Source organism: Olea europaea, chromosome 1, assembly GCF_002742605.1.
Source record: "Olea europaea var. sylvestris chromosome 1, O_europaea_v1, whole genome shotgun sequence".
NCBI lineage: Eukaryota > Viridiplantae > Streptophyta > Magnoliopsida > Lamiales > Oleaceae > Olea > Olea europaea.
In genome coordinates this window covers 32,256,193-32,271,771 of record NC_036237.1, presented here as the reverse complement: position 1 = coordinate 32,271,771, position 15,579 = coordinate 32,256,193, and the positions used below count along the sequence as shown (strand labels likewise).

Here is a 15,579-nt window from a genome sequence, read left to right as displayed (position 1 = left end):
ACAAATACTCGTGCACCATTAATAACTAATGTCACAACTCAACGTTTCTCATTTTAGTAAGAAAAAATAATGTGCTGAGATATAAAAATATGTATTATGCTACTTGTATATAAAAATCATATATAAAGGATGACAAAAAATGATGTTGAGATTGTGTTTTAAAATGATAAATGAGTGTCTGGACATCATTATATACATAAAATTATGTACAAGTAGTTTTATTCAAATATATATTCATTTGACATGGACCACCGGTTCACATGGAATGTTTAGAGATAAAAATCTCACATCGATTAAATACCGAAATATTGACTAACTTAAAAAAGGTCTTGGATTACTCCTAATAAAGTTGATATTTTAAGATAGAATTCCAAATCTTAACATAGTATTAGAGCCCATTAAACTCCAATCAGCGATTCGTTCCGATTAAGACTCAATAAATGAGCATACGAATTCCAAAATTGGTCTGCTCAAACAAGCTATCATCTTGTGAGAGCATGTTTAGAGATAAAAATCTCACATTTGTTAAATACCGAAATATTGACCAACTTAAAAAAGGTCTTGGGCTACTCCTTTTAATAATGTTGACATTTTAAAATGGAATCAAGCCAACACACTATATTTTTATATTTAGATAGGATGCCACTCGACAATGCCTATATATAATCTCATGACGGGACCATCACATTTCAATGACAATTAGGTCTGGCCACTAAGTCCATCGATTCACAAAGGTAGCCTAAAGAACAGTCGTTTGGGAACAACAAATTGTAAAAAACCCGTATCTCTACTGGAATGTGCAATGGACAAATTGGTGTCAGTACTTTTACATTTTTTTTATTTTTTATTTTTCAACTTTTTAAAGATTTGGGTTGGTGTAAAATTAAAAAGTCCTCGAGCTGACGAATAATGGGTGGTGCAGTGGGGACCTTTGTGTTTTTGCATCGAAACCTTCAAATTAATAAGAGCAATTCTTTAATTTTAATCAGTTGTGCTATGTGTACAATAAGAGTTGACAATTCCGATTGACAACTAGACACATGGGAGTGGGGTCCACGCTAAATAAAAAAACCTTGGATTCCCCCTCCAATGAGTACATTGTCAACCGAGGTTGTCAACCCCGACTGTACAAGAAGAGTAATTCAATTTTAATATATATATGTGTGTGTGTGTGTGTGTGCGCGAACTTGCATGTTTAGAAATTACATCTAGATATGATCGAGAAAATTTAATATATTAGGAAATATCAATCATTGTCAAAAAAATTCCATTCCCTTCCTCTCTAGTAATATAATCTAAATATCAAATATAGAAACATAATTTCTTCTTACTCGACTGTTAGCGCTTCTCCCTACTTATAAGTAAGTGAAATCCCCATAAATGGAATGAAAGCACACCATTCCAAAAAGAAAGGGGCCCAGAGGAAATAGATCTCTATACACTTCCAAATCTTTTTTGGTAGGTATAGCTCCCGCCGGCATTCATTGGAGCTTTGTATTTCAAGACTTAAACCCTTGTATCCACCATATGAACAATAGCCCCCTTCTAGTGGCCTGTAGGAAGAAGGAGGCTATATTGTGAGTAGGGAAATTGTATGCTTTTGTCGAATATTTTATTTTCCTAAGTAACTCGTATTATTGCTTCTTGAATATTATCAAATAACAAATAAAGTTGCACACATAACGCATTTAGTATTTACATATTTAGCATTTTAAACGATATTCAAATTACAATGTTACTTTCACTCCCATGTCACCTTTTAAGGTCACGTCGACTTTTTTTAATCAATAAAATTTTAAAATATAAAATCCACAAGAGAAAGTATAAATTCTCCTTAATTTTTCCAGGTTTCAGGCACAAAGGTAAGGCTTCATTGCTACGAGAAATAAAATAAATAAATACATTCTTGAACCTTGTAGTAATTCAATCGTGAATGCTATTTATTATGAACACCAATATTTGTGTTATGTGAGCTGGAGAGTAATACATATCTAAGAGAGTTGATAGTAAAATAATATGAAGGACACGTACGAGTCTTTCAATATTGGGTTACATTTATAGGTAGATACAACCCAAAACTAACTGGATAGTGTGCATTCCACGATTTTGTTTCTCAATCATGCTACGTGTAATATCATTTTTTACATTTTGTCACGGGTAACATATCATTGGATAGTTTAAATTTTTTATAATTTTCTTCCCCAATCAACACTTTGAAATTGGAAAATGATGCTTATACACCATAGCCTACAACCCCCTCACATGTTCAGAGGGCCCAACTAATTAAAATAATTATAATGTCAACAAAAAGAGTATACATATGACATTTTGCTTACTTCTATCCCTTAATTTATTGTCTGTTCTACTCCCTACTTAGAGTTGGACCCCTATAAAAGGACCATAGACTCCTCCATTTCTCCTCATCTTCTTCCTCTGTCCTATGACTTTGAGGTAATGCGCTAGAAAGTAGAAACCATATTTTCTGCTGTTACAGTCTGCTGATATTTGTTTCTCATTTTGCAGAAAGATGGCTTCTTATTATTACCAATGGAGTCTGTCAATCTGTTTGTTGATGATGGTCTGTGGAGCAATGGGTGCAGCACCAAGGAAACCAGTAGATGTACCATTTGGCAGAAACTATATGCCCACATGGGCTTTTGATCATATTAAGTACTTCAATGGTGGATCTGAGATCCAGCTCTCCCTTGACAATTATACTGGTACTGGTAGTAATATTACGTTATGCCTTGCACTTTTTATCCTGCCCATATATGTATACAATAATATTTGTTTCCGGTGCAGGTACTGGTTTCCAGTCAAAGGGTTCTTACCTATTTGGGCACTTCAGTATGCAGATTAAAATGGTTCCTGGGGATTCTGCGGGAACTGTCACTGCTTTCTATGTAGGTGAATGAATATTGCCATTGTTGACATGTGCTTTTATTTACTTACAGCTATGTACCAACATTGTTTTGATGTTTCAGCTATCTTCTCAAAACTCGGAGCACGACGAAATAGATTTCGAGTTCTTGGGGAACAGAACAGGGCAACCATACATATTGCAGACAAATGTATACACAGGAGGGAAAGGAGACAAAGAGCAGCGCATTTACTTGTGGTTTGATCCAACAAAAGAGTACCATTATTATTCTGTATTGTGGAATCTCTACCAGATTGTGTAAGTGTTATGTTCTTAGTTGAATTTTTTTTATTAAATCATTTCATTTCGACAAGATCTGTAAATTCTCATGATTTTATTCCTCTTTTAACCTTTAAATTAAAGTAACCTTTTTTCCCCCCAACAAACATTGTTGAAAAAAATATATATATACTTTCAAAATGAGAAACTTGCATTTTCTTACTAGTAGAAATGTCGAGACGAAAAAAAATGGAGTTATCCTGGAAATCTCACTAAATTTACATTATTTTGTTTCCTTATAATTATTCGATCATTTTTTGTTACAAAAATATTTTAGTGTATTAACATTTCTGGTTGTTTCATAAATATTTGGAAAATGCTGTGTGTACAATTTATGGTATACACACAGCCTTACACCCTCACATGGAGGGGGTTCACGAATATTGTATTACATATGGGTTCCCTTTCATTTGAAAGGGGTGTAAGCCGTGTATACACAATGGGGCTCACGAATATTATATTACATGTGGATCCCTTTTCATGTGAGAGAATTGTAAGCTTGTGTGTACATACAGCACAATTTGGTGAGTTAATCATAAATATCTCCTTTCTCCCACTGAGTCTGACTTGTACCCAAACATCGTCTTTTTGACTTGGGTCCTTGGCACGGGACCGTCTAGATTCTGCTTTGTCCAGACGTAAATCATTATTTAGCCATAGTGAATACCCTGGGATTTTCCTGTGGCCCTGGTGATTCCAGTGAGCCAGCTGGAGCAGGGTATGTAGCAGGGTTCAATACCATGTGACAATTTTGACTTTCTAGGACCATTAATTTTGTTTATATGCAATCTGTCATGAAACTTATTCTATTCCCGCGAATCAAGGAGAGTAATATGCTTTAAATCATTGTTAATTCTTAGTAACTGACAATGATTGATGATTGGGTGGCACAGATTTTTCGTGGATGATATCCCAATTAGAGTGTTCAAGAATAGCAAAGACTTGGGAGTGAAATTTCCATTCGACCAACCCATGAAGATATACTCCAGTCTGTGGAATGCTGACGACTGGGCTACCAGGGGAGGGCTTGAGAAAACAGATTGGTCTAAGGCTCCATTTGTTGCTTCATACAAGAGTTTCCATGTCGATGGTTGTGAAGCCTCTGTGAATGCCAAATTCTGTGCCACTCAAGGCAAACGCTGGTGGGATCAGAAGGAATTTCAAGACCTGGATGCCTTTCAATATCGTCGACTCCGATGGGTTCGAAGCAAATACACTATTTATAACTACTGCACTGATCGGGTCAGATATCCCACTGTGTCACCAGAGTGCAAGAGAGACAGAGACATATGATAATTATATATTCAATTTCACGTGGAGATTTATTGTATAAGCTGCTGCTGCTTAATTTATTTATCTGGAGTGAGGTGAGTGTGAAGTCCAATGGCAGGCAGATCCAGAGAGTTGGAGCAATCAGTTTCCAGGGTTGTTCGTCATACCATCATGCTATGCTCACCTGTTTGTCTCTGTCAATTGGGTTTCTTTATTAGCTTTTCCATATTATGTTTCCACTGAATCAAATATGTAATGCAAATTAAACTTCATCATTGTATCTTACTCATCTCATTACCATATTTTGATTTTAACCTACTTTTATCCCAAAGTAATATACATGTGGTGACCATTAGCAATAATCAAGTGGTTCTACATTGATATCAGAAGTTTCAATTCAAGTGACCACCGGAAAGAAATGATCCCTAGCCAGGGAACATGTATATAAAAATTATATGATATACAAGTGATAATCTCTAATAATTTAATCTTTTAGATCAAGTAATTTAACGATTTGAATTGGGTCTACACCTAGAGTGAGGGCTCATCATGACAATCCCAGGGATCGAAAACTATTCTTTCTTCAAGGTCGATGCATAATTTTTACATCTCCCTTTTTTCTCTTCTGCAGTTATGTTCGATTGAATCCATTCGAATTTAAACTTTCCATGTTACAGTAGGAAGTTACAAATGTAGGCAACCAAATAACAATTCTCACTCTTACAATTTACGCCAACTTTGGTCGATCAGTATAGAACTTTCTTCAAGGAATCTAAGTGCACACAAGTAACACAAGCTTTCGTGTAAGAGGACCATGTAATTCACAATAGAAACTAGTGTCAGAGTAGCATCCGAGTTACTAAGCAAAATAATTAAAATCCTTTAGCTGAGGATATCTCGTAAGACGGAACAAACCTTTTGAGACGAGTGCAAAATATTGCTAATTCTATTACTTTTCCTACCATTCTGACTCTTTCTATGTTGATGCATCAACCATATGCTATGCAGGCACGCATGGACATTTGAGTCAGCGGAGGGACCAAAATCTAAGTCACTGGCTAACCCTCACCAATCTTAAATACTGCACTGGACTTGGAATAGATGTAAACAGCTGCTCTGCTACCCCTGTGACCCAATTCCAATTGAAGTTAACTGCAATAATCAGATTATTTGTCAGACAAAAATCAAAGACGATCTGCATTATAGATTGAAGGATACGTGAAATTTAAGAGCAAATAATAGATACACTAACCATGTTATTATGAGGTTGACTCCAATAAAATCCCTGCAGAATAAGCGGTACAATATTGCATGCTACGAGAATAAATATCATTAAAGCGTGCTTTCCCATCCACTCCAGCACCGAAGTAAAGCGTCCATATTCATAGACATCAACCTGTAAGAGGAATAAGCCTGGACTTTGTAGAATTTTATCATATTTTTATTCGAGTAAGCAATAGCATTCAAAGTAAACCAATCACTGGAAGTTTAACCGAGCATTTGTATCAAATGCTAAAACAATTGGGAAAATTTCTTCAAAACTAACCAGTACATAAATTGCAGCCAAGAGAATTCCAGCAGCGCCAGTTGTAAAGCACATGTAACTGAAAGAGTATAGAACCTTGTTTATATGCATCCCTACAACAGGAACCAAAATATGTCAATGGGGAAAACACTTTATTGTGAAAAAGTAGAAAGTTTGAAATGGGAGGCATGAATGACATTAGATGACTGTTCTGAGGCTTTCTTGTTTCATTAATTTCATCTGTTTATTCAAGTGTGGATTAAAAGAATATAATTTGAAGCTATTACTTAGAATTCTCTTGAAAAAAAAATGTTCCCAAGAATTCTTTTGGGTGTGAGTCCATTCTGTCACACATGTACAAGTATGGGAGACAAAAATACAGTAGCCAAATCAGCAACTTGGTCAGGATGTAATGCAACAAAAAGGTAATAGAAGAAAATCTTACCACAGATGGCACATATCACAGCCACGGCTACAAGACAACATGATGGAACAAGCCACTGCAATAGTCTAGTTTTGTGATCCTGTGTGTGATCAAGGGAGATAAGAATAATTAGGCATTATTCACCCTTCCAAAACAAATCATGAGTCACACAATTCAACTATTCACCTTGAAATGGACAATAATGTGCCCGTATTGCAAACCAATCAAGCAAGAAACAGTAGCCATCACTGTACTGCAATGAATGTAGAATGAGGTTAATAGAATATTGGCAACAGAAAACAGCTTAAAATTAAGTAAATTATCCTTTAAAAAAATGCATTCTCTTTTGTTATCACGCTTTAAAGTCTGTTCTCATCAGAGATCTTCACAACTGAACTTGAGATATGTCGAAATATTTATATTTTTAATTTATTTTTGATAAATGCATTTGCTGACCGAGAACATAACAGCACCAGAATAGTAATCATTCTTTTTAGCTATTTATCCTTTTGTTTTGGTGTGTATGGAGAAAGTTGCAATGAGAAGTCATAATGCTAATCTACTTCTTTCTTCGTACAATGCGATTTGACTAATAGTTAATGTGTTGAACTATGAGGAGAAAAAACAAGCAAACCTTAAAAGCCCTTCAGGGTCAAAAGGGGCTTGGCACCACGAGGGAGCATCAGAAGGAAGTGGACCATAATCTGGGGAGTTGATACTACATTGCTGCAATGATAATAGATATTCAGAATCAAAGAATGAGAAATAAATGTTGAAATGAACATCAAGTAGAACTCCTAAGAAAAAGAAACATACTTCTGTGCGTGCATAGATTGGCCTTCCATACAAGTGATGAATACCCAAAATATTGCGATCAATCATACCAACAGCATTACATGCTGGTCCAGTGTCTCCCCGCACACCACATTTCACCTTCAACAGGAACCAATAATATCAATATACTTTGCTACAACATTTTCAGAAATAACTTGTCGTCCACACTTTGTGAGATATAAACCAAATTACTTTGGAAAACCCACCGTGTAAATTTTCCCAGAAGATGATGCATCAATTGGAACCTGATACTCCCAGTCAGGAACATACAAACCATATAGCAACAGAAGATACAAGGCAGTAAGCATTAAGACCACAACCCTGAAAATATGGAAAAAGGAAACATAATTTAGTGAAATATAAGACTTGTAGATACAGCCAGGAACTGAAAGGGCCAAACATCAAACAGAATTAATTAATAGTCTAGTTTCCAATGTCTCCCTAACAAATGCGTTGCACCTCTTTCTGAGAGCTCAACATTTCAGTTGACATATTAATGTCTCGTAATAAAATCAGATAGGTTCTTCTATGGTTGTTACCTTGACTTTTATTTATTTATTTGACTTATTTCTCCATTGTACACATTGCCTTGACTTTTACATCCTATTGTATATACTACATTGGGAGGGGATTTAGAGAAAAATTTTACTAAATTCTATTAGATACTACCTTGGGTGTTCAAAAATTATTGGGAATAAATTTTAACCATACATTCAAAGTTATTACTATCTATACAGATTTCGTGGGACTCATTACTTCTCTCATTTTAATCTTATTATAGATTATAATTATAATCACGTTACAGATTATAAAGAAACCCATACACACACTTAGTTTTCTATAATTGTTGGATCTGATATTTGGAATTTCTAATAACAATGTAGTCAGATGTAATAACATCTTCAAAGCAATATTGTAGAAATATTAGCTTAATAGGTTTCAGGAAAGTAAATAAATTACTTTATTTCAAGGGTGAAGAAACTGAAATATTTCATTGTCTGTATGGTGTCTGTATGAGACGAAATATGCCTCCACTTGTCTAAGGTTAAAAAACATGAACATATTCTATATCCGAAATCCAATTTTCTTGGTCTCTTCAAGTGTAATGAGTACAGGATATTGAATCTACAGTACTGTATTATTATTCGTAACTCATCTGATGTAAGATTATCTACTGTGCATCAATCTGATATATTCTTTCTCAGTTCTTCACACTCCTCTTCTATTGAAACGTCACAATGCAGGAATTTGCATGTAAAGTGATTCTAGTAAATGTTTTCTCCAGCAGCTTCCCAATAATAGAGATTTCTACTTTGTAACCATGAGCCATTTTACTTAAAACAGAGCACTATGCTTGCTTCAGACAAAATCCTTTAGAATATGAATCTGCAAGGTGTATTCATGCTCACAAGATGTTCTTGAATTGTTAAGAACTAAGTCATATTGATCTAATCTATACGCTTAAACAAATATCCAACAGGAATTTTGAATACGAGCACGCGTGATCATTACAAAAAGACGACGAGTTAAATTTCTAGCCTACACAAAATATAAGCCGCATAGCAAAATTTTTGAATTCCTTCATTCATTGAGTGCATCCCTGATCCCACCATACAAAATCAGCCTTGCTTACGCTGCAGAGGTGCCATTTTTGAAGCTTCCCATACAAGTAACTTTGCTTACATGTACAAGCTATGCATTTGAGAAGACTTAACAAAAAGTCCAGAAGATAGGCTCGTCTACATTACCTTTGATTTCAGATATCTCACAGCAAGTTGATGTAACCCTTACATTAAAAATTAAATGCATACATTCCAAAGCAATTGTTAATTACTTCTGACTCCTTTACATGCTCACAAAGGCAGCATATAAACGTTTTGAGTCTAAGAGATGATTCTATGCAGTTCATAGGTTTTCTACAAGCATTGTCATATCGTTTTACGGGATGAAATAACATGCTTCACTCATGGAGATGCATTTCATTTTACTAAGAAGCTATGGTTTGTCAAATTGCACAATTCCTCCAATACTTATTCCACTTGATTCTTTCAGTTTGAACACAGTTTTGCAACAGACATCTCATATCATATTCTTCAACACTTTCAAAACGTACGAATTTAGGCATGGGCTTGAACTTACCACTGTTTTTGATATTTCTTTAGCATAGATAATTCTGAATTAACTTTCTCATTGCTTCTAAGCCAAATTTCACATGCTGCTGCCAGAAAATATGCTATTGCAATTCTCTGTAAGGAAAATAAAAAATAAAAAACTTAAAAATGTATAAACCACTCGCTTCAAAAATACTGTAAAAAGTACATAAACTAAAGAGTTTTCTCACTATAGGAAGCCAAAAGAAGTTAAAAGGGCTGGATTTTATATATAGACTATAAATGTGTTCAGTAGAAGAAAACTGAGGAAACAAATTTTGATGCATACCTGCAATATACCCATCCATCTAATTTGGTACATGTCCACACCATAAGTTAGGTTATTAATACCATGAAAATAGCCACCTGTACATATCAGAAGTGAACGTACATGATGTGAATGAAAAGAAGAAGACCAAAAGATGATTGATGGCATGCTCACTGAAGAAATTCTAGTAAAAGCATCCATAAGAAAGACATAAATATTACTAAATATCTTCTAAATGAATTCCTTCCCAAGAGATTCTGGTATAAGTCATCATCATCAAATAGCAATTTACAAAGATACATCATAATGAATTCGATGTAAAAAACACCTTGGAGAAAAACACCCAGCGTTAAAAGCTTTAGCGCTCGGAACATTGCTTTTTTTGATGCAGCACCTCTGCAAGTCAAGTTCTGGCAAAAGCAAAGTACTTAGTACACATGGAAATATTAGGAGCCTCTATAGACATCGCTCAAGAAACAAATAGAATACCAGCCGTATCAATAGAGTACAACATAAATGATGTAAGAAAATAATTCCAAAAAAAATCCCATAAACGTTGAAAAAGACATTGGGCTACCTCAAAATAAGATAAGCAGAAACAGATGCTTCTACAGTCATGTAATGGGAACATAAGGCAGGATCGTATATGTTTATGCAGATGCTCAGGCTGAAAGAAAGTTGTCATAACAATCTAGCGTAATGCAATCGCCAGGTCTCTAAGGCATGTGTAACTATATTCTTATAAATAAAGGTACCTTATATGCAAGTCCAAGAGATACGCCAACCATAAAAAGGAAAAATGGCATCACAAAATCTGCCAATGTTAAACCATTCCATGGTGAATGATTGATAGCTGGAAAGATTCCACCAGCATTATCGACAAGTATCATCAACTGCATCATAAGTGAAATGGGATGGTAAATGTTTTGAATTAAGAAATAGATGACACCAGCATTATTGATTCATTCAGCCTCCCCAATACTCTCCCAGATCGCAGATAAGTTGGCCAGCCAGTAACTGTCTAATTTTAATGATCTTTACCTAGAAACTTCATTATACAGTTTTTCTTATGTTACTAACTTCTATAACATCCAAGATTCTGCTATTGTCCTTTATTATAATCGTCTAGAAACCTCCCACCAAAAGTAAAATGGGTTGTCTTTCTCTCTACCTTATTCTAATAGATGCTTCGACCCTAAATGCTACAATTAGTATCATACACTGCTTAAACATACACAAATTATTAGACCTGAAACAAATATAAACATGCACGAGTACTATGTATGCAATTATAAGATGAAAAGTTACCACAACAGTAAGCCCCCGGAATACATCAAGGGAGACAAGGCGAGTAGTTCCAGAAGCAGATGCCATACATCTGGAGGCGGCATTGCGACAAAAACTAGGAGAAGACGAGGAATCAAGTTTTGATAAAGCCGATTCAACATCATCACCACGTTCTCTAGCCTCAATGCGCAGAGTACACTTGTTTCCTTGCAGATTCAATGCTTCTGGATTAATAGTTTCTTTGATCAATTGGTACGAACCCATGTTGCGAATGTCCAGAACGAATCTTCCCTTGATATTTACAAAGTTTCTTGTATATATCTCGGAGTCCTCCCTTACCCCTGCATTAAATTGAAATCCGCAAGGCAGGGGTAGTATGATTAAATCAGAGATTTTTAAATGAAGAAATAACAATATCTTCTTATTCCTTGTTTGATAATTCCTTATGAAAATTTACTAGTTAGCACATTGCATTGGCCAGAAAAGAACCGGAAAAAGTGGGAAAATATATTCGGATTCTGATATCCTAATTGTAATCTGTCTAATATGAGTAGGAAAAGATAGACGTATTCAAATTGGTGTTAATGCGGCTATGAATGGTAATGAAGAAGAGAGAACATTTGGACTTGAAAGTCGGAAACGGCAAAGTTGAAAGGGTAAGATAGAAGGAATAAGAATAATGATGGGTGGGCAGAGGATATTCTGCAAAAATACGTTACCTTAGATATCAATGGTACGTAGGCACACGTAATCATATGATATTCCCGCCACTCTAATCTCCGTCGCTTGCTTTTCTATCGTTTCAAAAATTTTGTGATTCCAAATTCGGCCCATCTTATCTTAAAACTTCTTTTTATATCGTTCAGCGCTGTATTTTGTGTTACTTTTACACCTGTCCTTTCACTATACCTAGTGGACTTAACTTTTGCAAGTGTACATCGGAACGAAGATAGGCATATCTATCAATACTGCTGTTTTTTTTTTTTTTTTTTGTATTCTTTTTCACACTTCAATACTTTTTATTAATTAATTAACGGTCATTATTTGTTGTGAATCAATAATAAAGCTAAAACGACAAGAAAATAATCATCAGCCAATCTTAAAAAGTTGCACATGTTGAATCAAGAAAATTATGTTGCAAGCTCACACACCTTTTAGGCTTTTCACGTTTTGAAAGAGCACCTAGGAGTTTAGGTCAGGACAAGCGATATTTTACGGTATCTTGCAAGTTCACACACTTTTTAGGCTTTTTCATTTAGCTAATAACGATAGTTCCTGACGCAAAAATGCTATTACTGGCCCATTATGAGATAAGGATGCTCTAACCTTCGCTAGAAAATGTAAAAAAAAGTCAGAAGTTTGCATCAATATCGTGACAACCAATACAAGAGCTGGTAACGAGTAGTAGACCTTGGTCCTTCGAAAAGTGGAGAGTTGACTTCGCTAGACCATAGCCCAAAGGAATGTCAAATATAAGGTTCATAATCATGGCAGTAGATTACATCAAACTGGGCCTCTCGTAAGTATCACTGAGGCTAATATTATCCGGGGTGCTGAACTCTATAATATCATTTAATGACACACATTTCCAAGGAAAAAATTGAGAGCAATATGTGACTAATTGGTGATTCGTAAACACTTCTCCAACATCTTAAAAAGAAAGTTGGATATTGCAAAAGGATTATGGGTCAATGAATTGTTGCAAATTTTATGGTCTTATCACACCACCATAAGAACCGCTGCAGGAGAAACTCCTTTCTCCTTAATCGATGTGATAGAAGCAATATTGCCAGTCTAAGTAGGGGTAAGTTCCGCAAGGAGAATAGGATATAATAGAAGAACAAAATGAAGATGCTATAAATGGGAACATAGACTAAGCTTGTGTAAGTATCATGTCCTAGGTCCAATCAATTTTGGACATAAATACTTTTGATATATATTTAATGCAATTTAATGACAGATCTATTATTTAATTAATAGACAATTAAATAAATAATAGAGTCAGAAGATTCAGATCTCCGTAATTTGTTAATCACAAGGAGTTGTGATTATGAGATACAAATTACATCTGATTGAATCTTAAATCATCCATGGTCGTAAGTAATAATGAGATACGGATATCATTATTACGGATAGACCATCACGTGTGACATTTCTTACTTGTGAAATAAGTAGCTGATGTCACAAGTTAAAGTGTGGTGACACTTAAATGAACACGTGGATGTTTTGTTATAGAATAAAACATTGGAGACCCGCCGAGAAATTCCTCATGGATAACTATCTGAGTGTCAGTGGTTAATCTCTAATGTTCGATAGTGGAATTGGTCATTTGACTTGAGGTCGTCGTGGTATCTTATATGAGGATAGTCAAACTTTAGCGGTACTGGATGTTGCTCTGAAAAGGGCCGCTAAAACGACATCGTTTGGGTACGTCAAGAAACGTATGAAGGTAGTGATTGATCAATAAAGGATTCGTCACTCTTAAATAGTAGGAGATTATGATCTGCGTTTCATTCAATTAAGTCAATGATGAAAATTCTTAGCCAAGGTGTACTCATAAATCGAAAAGAAGTTTCGACTTATATTGACTTAATAGTGGAGTGAAAGATATGATCGATAATCGAGATTGACACACTTTCATATCTCGTAGTTGATCGGATCATATTGACGAAGGGATTATAGTTTCACGGTAAACGAACGAATTTGGTTTTGTCACACCACATGACATTTCCCAGTCACATGTATTGCCCAAACACATTGCTCGATGTCAATCAGAGACGACGAGTGTGAATTGACGATAAATTAAAAGGGTATTTTAATTTATCAATTTTGATTAGATCAAAATAATATTTCATGTCGTTAGGCATCGTGATCGAGAGCTTGATGGGTCACACACAAAAGAGAATTGGAAGATTACAATTTATCAATTAATTAATTTAACAACCGTTGGATAAATTAATTAATTGGGTTGGTTATTTATAGGCCCGAATTAATTAATTGGATTAATTAATTCATGCACCAGATTTAATTAAATGGTTTAATTAAATATTGGACCGGACCGAGCCAGGCTCGTTTGGACTTATATAAATAAAAGATTAGGATTTTCAATTCATACGATTTTCATTATTATTGCTGGCACAAGAGAGAAAACCCTAGAAGGTGCAATCTTATTCTCTGTGTGGATCACCGTTGGAGACTGGACAATTCGACAGTTGTGGGTGGCAAATCAAGATTGCTGGAAAGAAAAGAAAAGCAAAAGGTTTGCAGAATTCTTCAAAGGTACAATCTTTATCACAATTTCTATCTAAATATAAAGGGATCTTCGGTGGGAATCGAAATAATTTTAAATTTCGCTGTGCATATATAAGTAGATTCCCAACAGCTTGCAGCATACCAAAAAAGGATGGAAAAAAAATTAAATTCAAAATTCCCAGAAAATGTTTCAAAGTTGGAGACCTAATACTAAAGAAAGTGTTTGTCGCATGGAAAGAAATGAGCTCTAGTTCGCTAGGTCTGAAGTGGTAAGGACTAGAGCCGGTCCTGGGCACAAGCAAATGAAGCCTGTGCCTCAGGTCCAAAACCACAAAGGGCCTATTTTGGCCCGAAGTTCTTTTTTTTTTTTTTTAAATATTGAAAGAAGGAAAATAGTTTTTCATTAATTGTGATATGATTGAGATATTTGTTTGTTGTTTTAATCTTAAGTTTTAAGGTAACAATATGTTGCATAATATATCGTTCAATTTTGCATTTACGTTCATTTTGGGGGACCTAATTTTTGGATTTCGTCTCGAGCCCCGACAATCACAGGACCGGCCCTGGTAAGGACCATACACGATAATTGAAGTTATTGGAGTATAAACCTATAAGCTCATAGGTGAAGATGGCAAGCCTTTTAAACACCCTTGAAATGAGATATACTTATAGCCTGTTTGGGAGCGATTTTTTCCTTCAAAAAATTAATTTTTTGATTGTTATTTTACTATTTCAGCCGTTATATTTGATTTCTTCTCTCACATGTGGACTCCACTTTTCTCCTAACGATCAAAAAATCAATTCTCATAATCACTCTCAAACAGGCTTTTAAGAAAGTATTATCAATGAAATACAAACAAAACAAAGTTGAATGATTATTTAAATTTCGTGTTCTTAAGCAAGCCAAATATAACAAAAAACAAAAACTTCTCATTAATATAAAGAAAGGTTACAAGGCAAATACATTTGCTCTCATATACATTGCATATTAACATAACTAGAAGGTATATCCTGCGAAACTAATCCACTCGACACATTAATTGTTCCTAACTTTGAAGTTCACTTAGGCTAGAGGATGAAAAGCGGATCATTTTGTGGAATGGAAAGCGCATGCATGATAGCTCATGGTACAATAGCCAGTCAGGGCCATTACCTTTCCACCATAGGCAATTTTGCCTAATATACATGTGAAAAATGCAAGAATATGGCAAATTTTCCAACTTCAAAAGCATATGCACCAACATTGAAGCCATAGATGTTTGGCCACAGTATGGCAAAAGGAAGACTAGGTTAATCCCAGAATCTCGTTAGATTATATGAGATGTTAACAAAAATAATGAAGAGAACTTATGAGGGAAAAACAGTGGA

General features: G+C 35.0%; 2 protein-coding genes across 4 annotated transcripts; one reads left to right on the top strand and one right to left on the bottom strand.

Moving 5' to 3' along the window:
* Window positions 1–2,374: 2,374 nt before the first annotated feature.
* LOC111401652 (probable xyloglucan endotransglucosylase/hydrolase protein B) lies at window positions 2,375–4,789 on the top strand. Its single transcript, XM_023029496.1, has 5 exons — window positions 2,375–2,451; window positions 2,524–2,720; window positions 2,803–2,903; window positions 2,985–3,178; window positions 4,093–4,789. Exons 1-5 carry the CDS (start codon window positions 2,441–2,443, stop codon window positions 4,490–4,492), a joined length of 903 nt encoding a protein of 300 aa, XP_022885264.1. The 5' UTR covers window positions 2,375–2,440; the 3' UTR covers window positions 4,493–4,789.
* Window positions 4,790–5,102: 313 nt separating this feature from the next.
* On the bottom strand, window positions 5,103–11,636 carry LOC111401637 (heparan-alpha-glucosaminide N-acetyltransferase-like). Of its 3 annotated transcripts, XM_023029467.1 has the most exons (13): window positions 10,981–11,635; window positions 10,428–10,565; window positions 10,001–10,082; window positions 9,694–9,770; window positions 9,394–9,500; window positions 7,461–7,575; window positions 7,237–7,353; window positions 7,055–7,146; window positions 6,607–6,673; window positions 6,442–6,520; window positions 6,018–6,109; window positions 5,724–5,867; window positions 5,103–5,623 (listed from the first exon to the last, which is right to left on the bottom strand). In XM_023029467.1, exons 1-13 carry the CDS (start codon window positions 11,221–11,223, stop codon window positions 5,591–5,593), a joined length of 1,386 nt encoding a protein of 461 aa, XP_022885235.1. In that variant the 5' UTR covers window positions 11,224–11,635; the 3' UTR covers window positions 5,103–5,590. The 3 variants fall into 3 exon arrangements, with proteins under 3 accessions (XP_022885235.1, XP_022885245.1, XP_022885254.1); XM_023029477.1 differs by lacking the exon at window positions 10,428–10,565 and having other exon boundaries at window positions 10,981–11,636; XM_023029486.1 differs by lacking the exons at window positions 10,428–10,565; window positions 10,981–11,635 and adding an exon at window positions 10,250–10,407.
* Between the last annotated feature and the right edge of the window lie 3,943 nt (window positions 11,637–15,579).

Coding starts and splice junctions, on each gene's coding strand:
- LOC111401652 (XM_023029496.1), top strand. Junction 2,904..2,984: donor GAACTGTCACTGCTTTCTAT/GTAGGTGAATGA, acceptor TTGATGTTTCAG/CTATCTTCTCAAAACTCGGA. Junction 3,179..4,092: donor TGGAATCTCTACCAGATTGT/GTAAGTGTTATG, acceptor TGGGTGGCACAG/ATTTTTCGTGGATGATATCC.
- LOC111401637 (XM_023029467.1), bottom strand. CDS start 11,223: ATGGGTTCGTACCAATTGATCAAAGAAACTATTAATCCAGAAGCATTG. Junction 9,501..9,693: donor GATGGATGGGTATATTGCAG/GTATGCATCAAA, acceptor TTTTCCTTACAG/AGAATTGCAATAGCATATTT. Junction 6,674..7,054: donor GACCCTGAAGGGCTTTTAAG/GTTTGCTTGTTT, acceptor CATTCATTGCAG/TACAGTGATGGCTACTGTTT.